General features: G+C 35.5%; 1 protein-coding gene across 2 annotated transcripts in view; it reads right to left on the bottom strand.

Moving 5' to 3' along the window:
- Nucleotides 1-12,500, bottom strand: part of afg1l.L (AFG1 like ATPase L homeolog) — a 47,896-nt gene that overhangs the window by 8,731 nt on the left and 26,665 nt on the right. For both annotated transcript variants that reach the window (XM_018263327.2, XM_018263328.2), the window contains exon 7: nucleotides 6,412-6,470. In XM_018263327.2, the coding sequence (XP_018118816.1) occupies nucleotides 6,412-6,470 (59 nt within the window). The remainder of the gene's footprint in view (nucleotides 1-6,411; nucleotides 6,471-12,500) is intronic.

Here is a 12,500-nt window from a genome sequence, read left to right on the forward strand (position 1 = left end):
TATATATATATATATATATATATATATATACACACACACATACATATACACTGCCACATGGTATATTAACAGAAAAATAGCAAAAAGTGAAATGTAGGTTTGCCACTGAGGCAGGGATTGATTTGAATGGTACATAATCTCTGTCAGAGGAGTAAATACGCCTTAAGGGCAGAGACATTCGCTGTGATTCGGGGAGATTAGTCGCCCGGAGACAAAAGCTAGTACACCATTGGGAAGACATAGATGAAAAAGAGAGATGCTAAAGGTAATTATTTGAACACAAACTTTTTTTTTTTTTTGCTTCCACTGATTTCATGTTACAGAATGTACATATAAGGGCATATTATCATGTTTGCCTATAATGTATAGAGATAGAATATGGCGTATGTGTGTAAATTTCAATTTTAACAACTGTGCTTCTTTTCGGACGCAAGCACATTAAGGGGGTTATTTATTGAAGTCTGAATGACATAAATTCATGTTTTTTTTTTTTTTTACTATAGAATCCAAATTTTTAGTGGGGGAAAAAAAAAAAAAAGTTTTTTTCGGGTTTTATTATACCCCGAGGATGGAAAAAGTACGAATCTGAAAATCTAGCTTCTCAGACCTGCTGAAGTTGTATATAAATCAATGGGAGAAATCCCGAAGATATCCTGATCTGCGCTGGGTTTCGTGCAATAATCAGAAGATTTCATGGTTTTTGTGCGGCAAATCTGAAAAATTTGTTCAACCCAAATTTTCAGCGAGCCAACAGTAAAGCAACATTTCAATATATAAGCACAACAAACTAAGCCCCTCTGTTACATAATACTGTAAACGTTTTCAAAGAGAAACAAAATTATTGTTTGACATTCAAGGGCTTTGTGTCAAGCCATTAATTCAGTTCAAAACTATCTTTTGTAAATAATGTCAGTAAATCACGATAAGAATGATGTGCATGACCTCCGAGATAATCTGCAATCATTCAAAAAGCAAAATGCTCAAAATTCAATTTTTTCCTTTCTCGATCAGAAGATTAATGATGGCAGCTCTTCTAACAGACAGTTTTATGAATCAGCAGTAATTGCATTCTGATATAAAGAGAATAGTAAAGCGCTGCTCGCTATCATTTCATCAACCTTTCTCACCTTCATGCAAGTATTAAGTGTAAATAGTTTTCATAGAATAAAGAAGCAGTGCGTCTTAGGGTACCTTTTACAGCACCACAAATGGATTTCTATGTGGCATATACCTTAGGCTCAATTACCCACAATTATCCTATTTCCAGTAATATTAGCAAGCTTCTATATATATATAGTTCATATTAAATCAGAAAAAAAAGATTGTAAGCAGCATTTTTAAAGAGAATGTGTCAGTGCAAGGTAGCATTATTAATATCAATTTATAATTTTAGCATGTGTGGTTATAGTATTGTTTTTGTAGGCAGAAGTGTGATTTTTAAATCTATTAAAACATTTTTCTCAGTTCACATTCTGTTTATCTGTGTCCCTGACATATTTTAAAAAATATTCCTCTGACTGGTCTAATCAAAACAAAATACCTGATTTGGACCAGACACTGGGGCTCATTTATAAAAGGGAGACAAAAAAGGCCAAGACAAGCCAGCCAGATTGTGCCCCTTTTTTGTTCATTTTCAGATACAGGTATAGGATCCATTATCCGGAAACCCATTATCCAGAATGCTCCCAATTACAGGAAACCTGTATCCCATAGAGTCAATTTTATCTAAATAATCCAAATTTTAAAAATGATTTCCTTTTTCTTTGTAATAATAAAACAGTACCTTGTTCTTGATCCAAACTATGTTATAGAATGGCCAATTCTTAGCAACTTTTCATTTTTTTTTTTTTTTATAAAAGGTGAACTTCACCTAACTTTTAGTACGTTATAGATGGATCTGATTTTGCATGTTTTATTATTAGCATTCCTATCCTGGCCCTTTCCAGTTTGCAGCTGAAAATTCTGTCTAGTCCAGCAACTAAAACATATTTTGCCTGTGAGATTTAAATTTTCTGAGGTTTATTAAAGTTAAACAAAAAAAACAATAATATGTGTGAATATATAAACTCTGACACTCATACATTCAGACATATAGTGAACCCTGGGATTAAGGCATACAATCTGGAAAATATGATTAGTAAATTATTTTAATAACTAGAATTTGGGAAACCTAGACGTGGGACGGTTTGTAAAAAAATGTTAAGAGCTAATAAAATGTAAATGCATCTAATTAGTCTGTTTAGGTATTACACTCTCTCTTTAATGAACCACAAATAAAATGCACAGTTTGATTCAAGGTTCATGCTGTTGAACAGATTTGGGAATGTTTAGTCTTCATGTACCACTGCTATTACTGAAGAAGGAGAAACCACTGCCTTTATACTGCCAAATCACAATGACTCCAAATACATCAAAGAATTTACTCAGCAAGCTGGTTTTTCTTCCAAAATTATTCAAGCTGAGGGCAAAGGGACAACAATTCATACACACTAATTACATCTAATTATCTCTTCTCTTGTACAGCCTTTATGGACAGAAAGACTTTCTCACAGCCCCGGCATGCCCTGTCCATCTAGCTTAACATTACATTATTTCAATAGCTGTGCATCCCTACACATTCGCAACAGGAGCTTTGCCCAGGTAAATAAATTACACTGCCCCAACATTTTGATTAGTGTAAAAGCACATTTTTCATTGCCTGTGGAGCTCCACCTGGTTCTAATTGTCCTTCATACTATTATTGAATCTTCTCCTTCATCTTTCTTTGCATGATCTCAATGAGATGTTTATTGGATTAAAGACCCTATGCAGACCTCCTTGGTGGCTTCTGATAAAGAACTCGAAAGCCCATGCAATGGACTTGAGATCTATTCTTCTAAGCGACTGAAATGAAGAAGAATGGGCGGGGGAACAGAATAATGTTGTAATTAAACAAAAATATCCCACGGTGCAGTTAAAATATTTTGCTGATGTTTTGAGTAGACACAGAAAAAGCAGCAAATTAAATGACAAGGACTTTTATGAAATTAGCCTTTTGTCATGTTTGTTCTATTTTTATTTTTAAATTACATTAAAGTTTATTAATCGTACAGTGTTTTGTGGCTAAGAGGAATTTGTATTCAGTGCAATATATGTTCATGTGCTTCACAATTTACAACTTTTATTTTTTCATTAAACCATGATCCAGTTAGAAAATCGACTTTCAATATTTTGTCCACAGTAGCATGGTCAGACCTGTAGCAAATTTTGCACTTTTTTTACTACATGACCCCATAACTGACATTTGGCTCGTCAGCTTTCTCTAATAAGTTACAGCCAGCACACCTAGGGTTAACAAACTACACAGGAAGTGCCCAGACAGTTGGGGCCTGGTATGAGCAGTCTAAAACTAAAATCTCAGAAACCTCTAAAAATATAAAATGAATTAAAATAAAAAGCAGGCCACTCTGAATAAGCTGAAGATTGTTTTTTGGAGGTTTAGATCTCCTTTAAAGCGATACGGACACACACGTTCCTATAAAAATCATAAAGCACATCGCTTTAAAGTGTGTCTGTTAATTTTTTTCAAGTGCAGAATCTGCACCTTGCAACAGACCCAAGGGGACAAGGAAGCCCTCTAATTAAACCTTGCCACAAGCAACTAGTAAGTGTAGATCTCCCTAGTAACTTTTGCCCCTGCAGTTTTTTCCTGAAATGAGATAGAAACAAGTGCCCCAGGTCAATTTAACAGTGTTTAAGAGCTGAGTAAGTGCTGATTCTCTGCCTCTCTACCAATAACAAATAAAAAGACAAAAATGTTGGACCAGTTCAGCACATTAATGCAAATGCTTGGACCACACTATGAGGCATATTTATCAAGGGTCGAATTTCAAATTGAAAAAACTTCGAAATTCAAAGAGACCAACCGAAATTAAGTGTTTTTTTGGTCGAATAGGTCCATATTTGGCCAAATTCGAATCGTACAAATCAAAAGAATAGCGCATTCAATCAAAATGGATTCAAAGTTTTTCCCCAAATAAACTTAGATTTTTCAAAGTCCACCAACTGACTCCAAATAGGTTCTAGGAGGTCCCCCATAGAACAGGTTTTAGATGGCGAATGGTCGAAATCGAATTTTTAGAGAGACAGTACATGCTAAATTTCGATATTCAAATTTTTTTCAAATTTGAATCGAATTTGGACTATTCCTTAGTCGAAGTACACAAAAAATAGCTTGAAATTTGAATTTTTTTCATTCCAAAATTCACCTTGACCGTTGATAAATCTGTCCCTATATGCATGAAGGATGACGGAGAATAACTACATTTTAGGAATTTACCTGGGTAATTTGGAGAAAGCATACATGTAAATGATGGGATGTGATATGATCAATGAAGAAATTGTAACAAGAATAGTCTCTAAGAAAAGGACAAATATGAACTTAAAGGGGTTGGTTCACCTTTAAATTAACTTTTAGTTTAGCCAATTTTAAGCTACTTTTCAATTGGTCTTCATTATTTATATTTTATAGTTTTTAATTATTTGTCTTCTCCTGACTCTTTCCAGCTTTCATATGGGGGTCACTGACCCCATCTAAAAAACAAATGCTCTGTACAGCTACATGAGTATTGCTTTTACTATATTTTATTACTCATCTTTCTATTAAGACCCTCTCCTATTCATTCCACAGTCTCTTATTCAAATCAGTGTATGGTTGCTAGGGTAAATTGCACCCTAGCAACCAAATTGCTGAGCTGCTGAATAGAAAGCTAACTATAAAACACAATTGCAAATTGTCTCACAATATCACTCTCTACATCATACTAAAAGTTAATTTGAAGGTGAACACCTCCTTTAATAATTTCTGGGCAATTAACACTAATGTGTATAGCACAAAAGCATCAGACATTTGAGCAACATGAATTATGAGATTTACTAAACTGGGACAAGAGGGCAAAATCATCTAAATGACCAAGCATTGTTGTGATAGTAGGCCTATGGAACGGAGTTAGAAGCATGACTTAGCTGAAAAAAATAAATGTTGGAATGTGAGTTCTGGCAGTTGTTGGAAGATACATTTATTTGAAGAGCAAAAATCAGAACAAAAACAAATGAAAACTATTTTTGTTGCCTTTTCACAGAAAGCATGTTTCAACTCCAAATCAAAAACAGGGTATATTCAGCTACCTCTTTTTATGCAACCGCTCTACATTCTGATTGCCTTCTCTAAAGAACAGCGTTTTCAATGCTACTTAAAAATGTGTGTCTTCCTTTTCTAGCAGCCCATGCTTGTAAAGGCACATTTAGCTACAACAAATTTGAAACTATTAACCAAAAAAAATATAATATTTTAGTTTCTATATCCCCAGAAATGTAGCTTACAATCTTATTACTCACAATATAAAACACAAGCAAAACAACATCATCAGTAAATCAGAAAAACACATTTTGTTTAAATGTGATCTGCTGTAGATTTTACCAATTGCTAATTAAACTCAGTGCATGCACCCTGCACACAGCCGCTGCTAAGGTTTTGCTCACATTATATCGAATGGGAACAGATACACTTGATAAGTAATAATTTTGGAGATTTCTGTAATGCTGAGTAAAATGTAGAGAGCACAGTTTATTATTTTGTCCGCAGAGAGAAAAAGTGGACAGAAAAAGAGGATTGCTGGGCAGCAATAGAGAAAGGGAAAATAATTTATACCACACATACAAGCAGACAAAATATATCACTGTGCATAGCCTAACAGTGGAAAAAACATAAGTTTTGATTTTTGTTTTGTATGTGCACTAAAGACATTGGGTGCATTCATAAAATTACTACGGAAACCAAGGCACTAAATGGTGGCTCACTGTTACGCTTTTATTCAATAGAATTAAAGGCAATTTTATTATGAAGAATGAAGTGCAACCTTAAGGGGCATATTTATCAAGGGTCAAATTTAGAGTTCTTAATAGGGACAGTACATGATAAATTTTGAAATTCTAAATTTTTTCAAACTCAAATCAAATTTGGACTATTCCCTAGTCGAATTACACCAAAATAATCTCAAAATTTGAATTTAGAAACTTGAATTTTCAATTCGACCCTTGATAAATCTGCCCCTTAATGTACAGTATATCTGCAGATTTTGCAGCATAAAAACTGTTTGGGTAGAAAATTGGTCCCCGTAAATAGGCCTTTCCTTAGTATTCATGTAATTGTTATTGGCATTATTTATATATATGCCTTAGACGTTCGTTGCCATTCAATTGCAACTAATTTAAACAAAAGTAATTTAAAAGTGGAAACTACAAGATATACTATATTCAGCCATTTCATTTGGTGTAGTGAGTTAGCCTATAAAGTTGATGCTTTGCTTATAGTGAATTTAGTAAAGTTAAGAGAGTCTTTCTACCAAGTGATTCTCCAAAGGCTTCTCTTACCTTTAGCACAGCAATGAATGGCACAAAGTTTGCCCTTTGGAGTCCATTTTTATAGAGGTCTGTAAGAGAAAAAATGGGATCTATTGAGTTGCTTAGTAGTATTAGTAGTTCAAGAAAATAATATTTAAACAAGAAAAAAAACTAAGGGGGTAGTAGGAAATATTTTAATAAGCTAAAACAGCAGTAGTAATAGAAAAAACATGCAGTGTCAATGTAAGTACTATAATTTATAATTGCTAAAAGTATAAAAGGCTAAAAGGATTCAAGTGCCACCGATCATAGATTCTACGATTTGCAGCACTTCCAGGTTGGGGAGTGAAGGAGCGTTTTTTCACCGCCACTAGGCAACGAGCAGAGTGGGGAATCGAGTGGCCCCTGGAGTAAGAGAGCCCAGGGGCCCAAAGGCAGCAGCAGGTAGGTGAAATCTACGTGTCCTGCTGCTGCCCACACTTGCTGCACTCCCTCAGTGCCTCCCACTCATCAGACTTGAAAGAAGAGGACTCCTCCGGTTCCTGGATCCCTCCTGCCTTCTCCTCCGGATATCGAGCCTTCTTGTCCCCGGCAATTTTGGTGAATTTTGTGTTATTTTATTGCATTTTTAGTCATTTTATTGCATTTTCAGCTCTGCGTAGGTGCTTGTTTCTGTCTGTAAAACCTGTTTGGCCATGCTAAAATATTCAAACTTTGATTCTGCCTGCTGATTACACTAGGCAAAAAAAAAAGCATTGATTTTAGTGATTTTATTGCATTTCACACTATTCTTTGTTACTTAATTTTGCCCATGAAAATGTTGTCTGCTATATATCCATTATTCAAAAAATGAGTAAATGTGTTGATTTTTCAACTGGCCTCCTGGAAAATGTGCATGCGCTAACTTCATTTTGGGGTCTCTAAACTTCATATACTTTGATAATCCTATGCAGGGGCGCTCCGCTGATGCAACTTTAAGAGCGAGAGAGAAAGAATTTCCGTTTTTTATTATTATTGCGAGAGAGCGCTCTTCGCAATAGTGTTCCTGCCTCCCCTCCCGACAGGTAAGTTGGGGGGGGGGGCGGAATTGCAGGAGCCGCCTCAGGCGGCGCTGATCCTATGCACAATGGGCATCAAACTGTTCACTGGACCCCTGGCATTCATATTTAGGATGTTTTTTCTTGGTACATAATGCTAAGTGGGAGATATGAACTTGCAAAGTGAAAGTTTTAAGGTGATTTTTCTGAATTTTCATAAAATTTTATTAAAACCACTAAGTTCAGAAAAGCTTTGATGTTTGGTAATTAGGAGCAGAAAAAAAACATAGTTACCCATTTTGGATTTGAATCTGTAGTTTTCAAAAATATATGGTTTCCTGGGGTATACTTACTGTTCTAGGATTTATTGGCTTTGGAATCAAAGTATTCTGCTGGGAGTTTTTTTTGAAGATTTCTGACTTTTATAAATCAAAAACTATGCATATCTGGTATTGCCACATTTGTGACACTTGAGGCTTTCCAAATCATTTGAATTTTTGTGCATAAAATAAAATGTTTCTGGCATAAATCCCTATATTGTGAAAAATGGCAGTTTTTTGTATTTAGAGCTCTAAATATTGTAAATATTGAAGGGGAAATACACTAGGCAGTTTTATAAAGCTCAGGATCCCCCAGAAAAAACACTGTATAGTTTTCCTAGGTAAACTAAAAATACTCCCCAGTAAATGCACCTAAAATGAGCACAAACTGTTAAAAAAGGGTCTGGCACATGAAATGTGAAATTCTGCAGTGCAGTGATTTTGTCATAATCTAATGAACTGGCAGAAAGCTACATTAGAAAAAAAAAGCACCAGCATGCAAAGAGGAGAACCCTGGCAATTCTTTGCCACGGATTAATATGTAGCCGTCATCATAATGTTCCTGTGCCATGAAGTCCTGAAGGTGTATCTAAGCCCAAATAAAACAATACTTCCAATGTTTATTTGAAAAGTTACACAAACAAAAACACCACAAAACAAAATGTATGAAAACAAAAACAAGCTATTTAAAACTGTTCTCAGTACACCTCACACTCAACTTCATAATAGAAAATGAATGGTTAGATTTACAGAGGAAATTACAATACACACCTGACATGCAATGACTACATAACTTTGCTGAAATTAAACAAAGCATGTAGAAATAAAACCACAAAGAGAAAATAACAGCGGACAATGGGAAACACTCTACTTATAAGAAACAAAAAAGGAAGGAAAATAATGCAGGTCCTTTTTATTAATGGTTACTTTGCCTGTTAAGAATATTTTTCTGTTGTGCCAAGCAAACTACACTATATAATTGACTTCTACATAGAACTGTTTGAATGTAACTGTTCATAGTAAATAATTTAAATAAGGGAAGATATGTAATAATAACTTTTGAATCCTAGAGTTGAATAAGCATTTAAAAACGTGCATCTAGCACATTCAGCAGCTGGCCAAAAGGTGGCTAAAAACACTTTTCATGAAGATACTGTCCTAAACATGGGTGTGCGCAGAAGGGGGCAAGAGGGGGACAGTTGCCCCAAACTGACTTCAGATGGTTCCAAGAAATGGTTTGTAAATATGATTTCTAATAACACAATGGGGGACATGTAATAAAGTTTACATGACGCAATGTAATATTCATCATTAGGCTTTAATTGCATTGTGAATCTTAATTGCAAATTGACCTGCTTGAAGGTGGTGTAAACTTTTGGAGCAAACGTAACAACTTTTCATTAAGAAGTTTTACTACATACACTGCACACTATCACAATCTATAAAATTCGCAGTTCGCGAACATTTATCCGCATTGCAACGATTTTTGCATTAGTGACCAATATTACATTCCCCAAAAAAAATGTTCTATACGTCCCACCCCAAGGCAAACATCTTTTACTCACATAATGATGTTGGAATAGACAAATGAGGATTTGAAGGGAAGCCTGCAGTTCCAGTAATAAAGTTAATTGGTAGGCAGCAGCTTACCAGTAGCATTTGCTGGGTATTGTATTAGGGAGTGTTCATTGGCTGTTAGCATGTTATTGGGAGGGCTTAGGATGGAGGAAGTGTTTTCCTGATAACTGAATTATGTGAGCAGGTTTAAATTTAAATTTTAACCAAATCTGCCACCTATGCTGAATATAGCAGAGTAGCATTAAATAACAATACATTTTTTAAATGCTTTCACAAATGAAAATGAATTCAGCTAGAAGAGAATAAACCCTTTCCCTGCCAGCCGTTTGGCATAAATGTGAACATCTACTGCCAAGCAGTTTTTAGACTTTTTGTTCTCTTTCACTTTAACGGCTTTTCCTGGGGGGGGGGGTCTTTTAGTTTACACAGGAACACAATATATTGTTTTTTTTAGGACAAACTGAGCTTCTGTAAAAAGATACAGGCTTCTAAGTGTCTAACAAATTGAAAAAAATCATGTTTCACAATCAAATATATCAGAAATATAATTTATTTTATGTATGAGAACACAGCCAATTTGGAAAGTTCTAGGTTTCCTGAACGCGGCAATACCAGATATATATAGTTTTATGGAGATTTCTCACTTGTATAGATCAAAATCTCCAGGCAATACACTAGCAAATATCTAAAGCACTGCTTCACAAAACGGCATACTTCTGATTTCAAGGCCAAACACTCCAAAACCGTAGGATTACCCTAGAAAACTACCCATTATTAGAAAGAGCAGATTCTGGCAGATCAAAAATGGGTAAATATATCTATGTACGCCAAACTACCAAGTTGCAATTTTTTCCTAAAGTTATAATTTTTTATAGAAATTGGTGAATTTTTTTAAAAATTACCTCAAAGCTTCCAATCTACCGCATCATATCTCCCACACATCATTAGGTACCAATGTAAAAACCTGAATATGATTGCCAGGAGTCCAGTGAACAGTTTAATGCCCAAAATGTATATGTTTACCTGCACGTGGCATTTAGGGGCCCCAAAGTGAAGACCCCCCATATAGTCTTTTGTTTCAGGTACTGCAAAATCAACATATTTACATAGTTTGGGGGGGGGGGCAAATGTTGAAAAAAGTACATTCACCCAGAAAACCATATATTTTAGTACACATTCCCCCTAATCCAAATTGGGTATACATGTCTTTCTACTCCAAAGCACCAAGCAGCAAACCTTTCCTAAATTTGGAAATTTGGTGACATTCAAAAATCAACTCAAAATTTCCAACCTGCAGTATCGTATTTCCAGCATACTATTAAGTATCAACACAAATCACCCCGAATATGATAGCCTGGGAGCCTCTGAACAGGTTCATGTCCAATATGTATTTGCTTACTTAAACATGTGGCATATAGGGGCCCCAAAATGAAGACCCCCCATATGGTCTGTCATTGCAGGTACTGCAAAATCAACACAGTTTGGGGGGGGGGGGCCCAAAGTTAGAAAAAAATACTTTCACCCCAGAAAACCATATATTTTCGGAAAGTACACATTCCCCCGAATCCAAATTGGGCATGCATATCTTTCTACTCCAAATTACCAAGCCGCAAACCTTTCCTAAATTTGGCAATTTTGGTGACATTTTCAAAAATCAACTCAAAATTTCCACCCTGTTTTTCCCACATACTATTAGGTATCAAGACCCCAAATATGAATCACCCCAAATATGAAAGCCTGGGGTCCTCTGAACAGTTTTATGCCCAATATGTATAGGATTACCTAAGCACGTGGCATATAGGGGCCCCAAAATGAAGACCCCCCATATGGTTAACAAAGACCCCCTAAAACCATATATTTTTGTAAAGTACACATTCTGACGAATCAAAAATGGGTAATTATTTCTTTCTACTCCAAACTACCATACTGCAAAGCTAAGCTAAAGGCAGCGATTTTTATGCCATTTCTGAAAATCACCTAAACATATTGCAACTGACCGCATTTATCTCATCCAATTTCTTACATCCAATTATAAAACATCATAAATATTGACGCCAAGGGTCTACAGAACAGTTTGATGCCCAATATGCATAGATATACCAAAGCAGCTGGCATGTGCGGACCCCAAATAAAAATAGTGCATATGAATTTTCTTCAATGCCGATTCACCTTCGGTGAACAAAGACCTGTGACTGTGTATTGTGTGCCACGAGACCCTCCTAACAGCACAAAGACCCCCAAAACCATATATTTTTGGAAAGTACATATTCTCATGAATCCAATAAAGATAAAGACGTCTTTCTACACAAAACTGCAAAACTTTTCTTAAAGAAAAATCACCCTAAATATGGACGTCAGATGTCTACTGAATAGTTTGATGCCCAATATGCATAGAATTACTAAAGGTATGTGGTATGTATGGACCCCAAATGAAAAACGTGCATATGAATTTTCACGCTGGCCAACTCAGCTGCTGAAAACAGAGCCCCGACTGTGCGTTATGTGCCTTAAGACCATCAAACTGTAAAAAGACCTCCCCCATATATTTTTGGAAAGTACATATTCTGACGGCTCAAACTAAGCAAAATATATCTTTCTAAAGCAAAGCACCAAACAGCAAAACTATACTAAAGATACATAAGGAACAATAATGCAGGGATAAATTGCAGTAAAACAACAAAAATTGCGTAAATCAATGAAATAACAAAATAACTGTTCCGACAGCATAATTAGTGGCCAAAATCAATAATCCAATAGTCAAGCTGCGAAAATAGTTTTTAATTAAAAAAACAAAAGATAACGGTACAATGAATAAGTAAAAAACAAAAAGACCTGTCTGTGAGTTTGTGTATACATGTTTTATGCACTTCTAAAAGTTGTCCCAGTGTAAAAATATATGTGAATAAGTGTGCAAAATCAGAATAGTGTACTAAATAAAAAATACCAATCTTTACTAAAATGTAAGTGTAAGTATATACTGTAGCTCTGGGCTCAGATTAGAGCATGAAGGCGAGGATGGCGGAAGGAGAAGGGGTGAGGGAGAGAGGAACAAACTGAGCATGCTCAAGCCCATGCCATGGAGATTTTAGCTGAAAGAAGGAAGTCTGATACAGAAGGCATTGTGTACTCTATAGAAGGAAAGAAATGTGGTGTTTTCTTTTGACAGAGGACATTCTGATAAAGC

The sequence above is a fragment of the Xenopus laevis genome, chromosome 5L (genome assembly GCF_017654675.1).
Source record: "Xenopus laevis strain J_2021 chromosome 5L, Xenopus_laevis_v10.1, whole genome shotgun sequence".
Classification (NCBI taxonomy): Eukaryota; Metazoa; Chordata; class Amphibia; order Anura; family Pipidae; genus Xenopus; species Xenopus laevis.